The 2215-nt window shown below is 44.2% G+C and overlaps 1 protein-coding gene across 1 annotated transcript in view; it reads left to right on the top strand.

Moving 5' to 3' along the window:
• Positions 1-764, top strand: part of PPTG_07945 (hypothetical protein) — a gene marked incomplete at both ends in the record, with an annotated part of 3029 nt that extends 2265 nt beyond the window's left edge. The window contains one exon of the mRNA XM_008902319.1: positions 357-764. Coding sequence (XP_008900567.1) covers positions 357-764 — 408 coding nt within the window. The remainder of the gene's footprint in view (positions 1-356) is intronic.
• Between the last annotated feature and the right edge of the window lie 1451 nt (positions 765-2215).

Raw genomic sequence — 2215 nt, 5'->3', positions numbered from 1 at the left:
TGTGTATTACGGTACACATGCGTCGTAAACAGACGTGTGTATTACTGACGCCTACACGTAATACCCACGTCTGTTTATCGCGATCTGTACGCCAATGATACATACTATACTACATGCCGTAATACGATATCCGTCGACTCGGGCCATTCTAGAATTGCAGCGCTGATACAAGCCCCCCCCGTTTTTCCACTCCTCCAAGCAACCTTCACTTGTGACAAATAATGCGCATTTGCTACGTCCTGGCCGTAGCTGCAGCTGCCTTTCATGTCCATAGCGACACTGTGTCGGCATTGACGGATTTGAACCATAACCACGTTGCTACCGACAATTCGGTACTCTCCGTCGACACTGCTCAGACTACCGGTGCTAACAAGCGATCACTACGTACGATTGATGCTAAAGTCATCACAAAGGTGGTCAAGGTTCCCAAAACCATTACGATTGATGAGCTGTTTAACATCCAGAAGCTCGACGAGGCCCTCGACCCGAAGCGCGCGGACGATATTCTCGCCAAGAAACCTCTTGGCGGTTGGCTTGACAAGAACACGCTCGATGAAGCCCTCAAAGGAAATTTCATGCAAAAGAAGACAATGTTCGAAAAATGGCACAAGGACAAAAGAACCTCAAGATTGGTTACCCGACTGATCCAGTCTGACCCAGCCATTGAGAAGAAGTACAGGGTTGTTTACAAGCTGTATGCTGAATATCTCAAGATGATCTACCGCAAAGAGAACATGGCGAAGCGACTTGCTGCCAACAACTGAAGATAGGTCGACGGTTAGAAAGCTGCAAGCATCATCGCTTTGCCCAAACTAATGTTGCCAACTCAAAACTTGAATATAGTTACTTGAGAACTTAATCTACATGTACACCTGTTGTATAAGATTTACGCTGTATTGTCGTACCCAATATAATGGGTTGGGAAGTTGACAAGAGTAATACTCTTTATAAATTCAATTTTAGTGACATAAGAGGATAGTGACCAAGGCTACCGAGTGCAAAACGTAAAATAGCAGTACTCGCCAATATGAGTATAGCCCGCCCTACTTTTCTTGGCGAATCAATTCTGCAATGCACTCCGCTTATGTCAGCAACATACAAACATTTATATAAAAACGAACTCCTATGCATCTTTTCAGTGTGTTCCCCTCAGCTATGTAGCAGTAGCGCAGAATCATGAAGTTGAGGGTGTACAGACCAGCATAAGACACTGATTTAGCAGCCCGCGGTTAGACAACATTTATCACAGCCAACATATTAGCAAGCAGTACGCTGGTGCTAGGACCCAATGGACTGAGCTAGTTAGCTACGGTCCTCTGGTAGTCTATAGTTCCTGCTAGTCCAACTGGCCATAGTTTCTATCTGTAGCTCGTGAACTCAACTTTGGTTGTCTTTGCAGATTCGACCCTTGCTTCTGCATACATGTCGCTGCAGGGCCGGCAACATGACATGGCTCTATCGACTGAGTACAAGCGCTCAGATCATTCCTTCATAGTCTGGTGCCTTCCAGAGCAGAGCAGCCAACAGTGCACTACTGTTTCTGTCGCAATTTTCAGTTTCTCTATACTGCTCTTGGCGGGACAAATTACTGCTCGATCCCACGGAACCTCTTACTGGTACTGTCGGAGATATTACTGGTGTTGTCAATTGAGTTGGAATCTATACTACTCTTTGTCAAATCCCCATGGTGGGCTTTCTCTCCTGAACCTGCGTAAGGTGTCATTTCAGCTTATATCAGATATGGCACCCATACTTTACTCAAGTAGATTCGCGATGTATATCTGATGTCTCATACTTACATGAAGTACACAAGTAATGGCACCATGGTGAATGTTGCTTGTGGCGGGCAAGCGTAACATCACGGTAAATTACGCCTCGTTGAAGTAGAGCTTACTCTTCCTGAAACAACATCCGAATAGTAGCCCGTACAGTCACTTATCTATCTATTTATATTGAATTACACCTAACCCTATAAAACATTATTTTCGTGCCCCCAGACGTTGTTTCGGTACGAGGAAGCACCAACTCTGTATTAGGAATTTGTATGTGCTCGAACAACATTGTGAGGTTGCTTGGTGTTATTTGACCAATCAGCATCACGATTTTTTGACACATTTTTTTCACAAGATCCTTATTTTAAAACTTTTGTCGTGGGTTTTTATTAGAGAGTGAAGATTCATACTGAAAAGTACGAGTCATACGGAAAAGTACGCGT

The sequence above is a fragment of the Phytophthora parasitica genome (genome assembly GCF_000247585.1).
Source record: "Phytophthora parasitica INRA-310 unplaced genomic scaffold supercont2.13, whole genome shotgun sequence".
NCBI classification, from domain to species: Eukaryota; Oomycota; class Peronosporomycetes; order Peronosporales; family Peronosporaceae; genus Phytophthora; species Phytophthora nicotianae.
The sequence above is the reverse complement of the archived record's forward strand: the minus strand, read 5'-3'. Positions and strand labels throughout refer to the sequence as shown.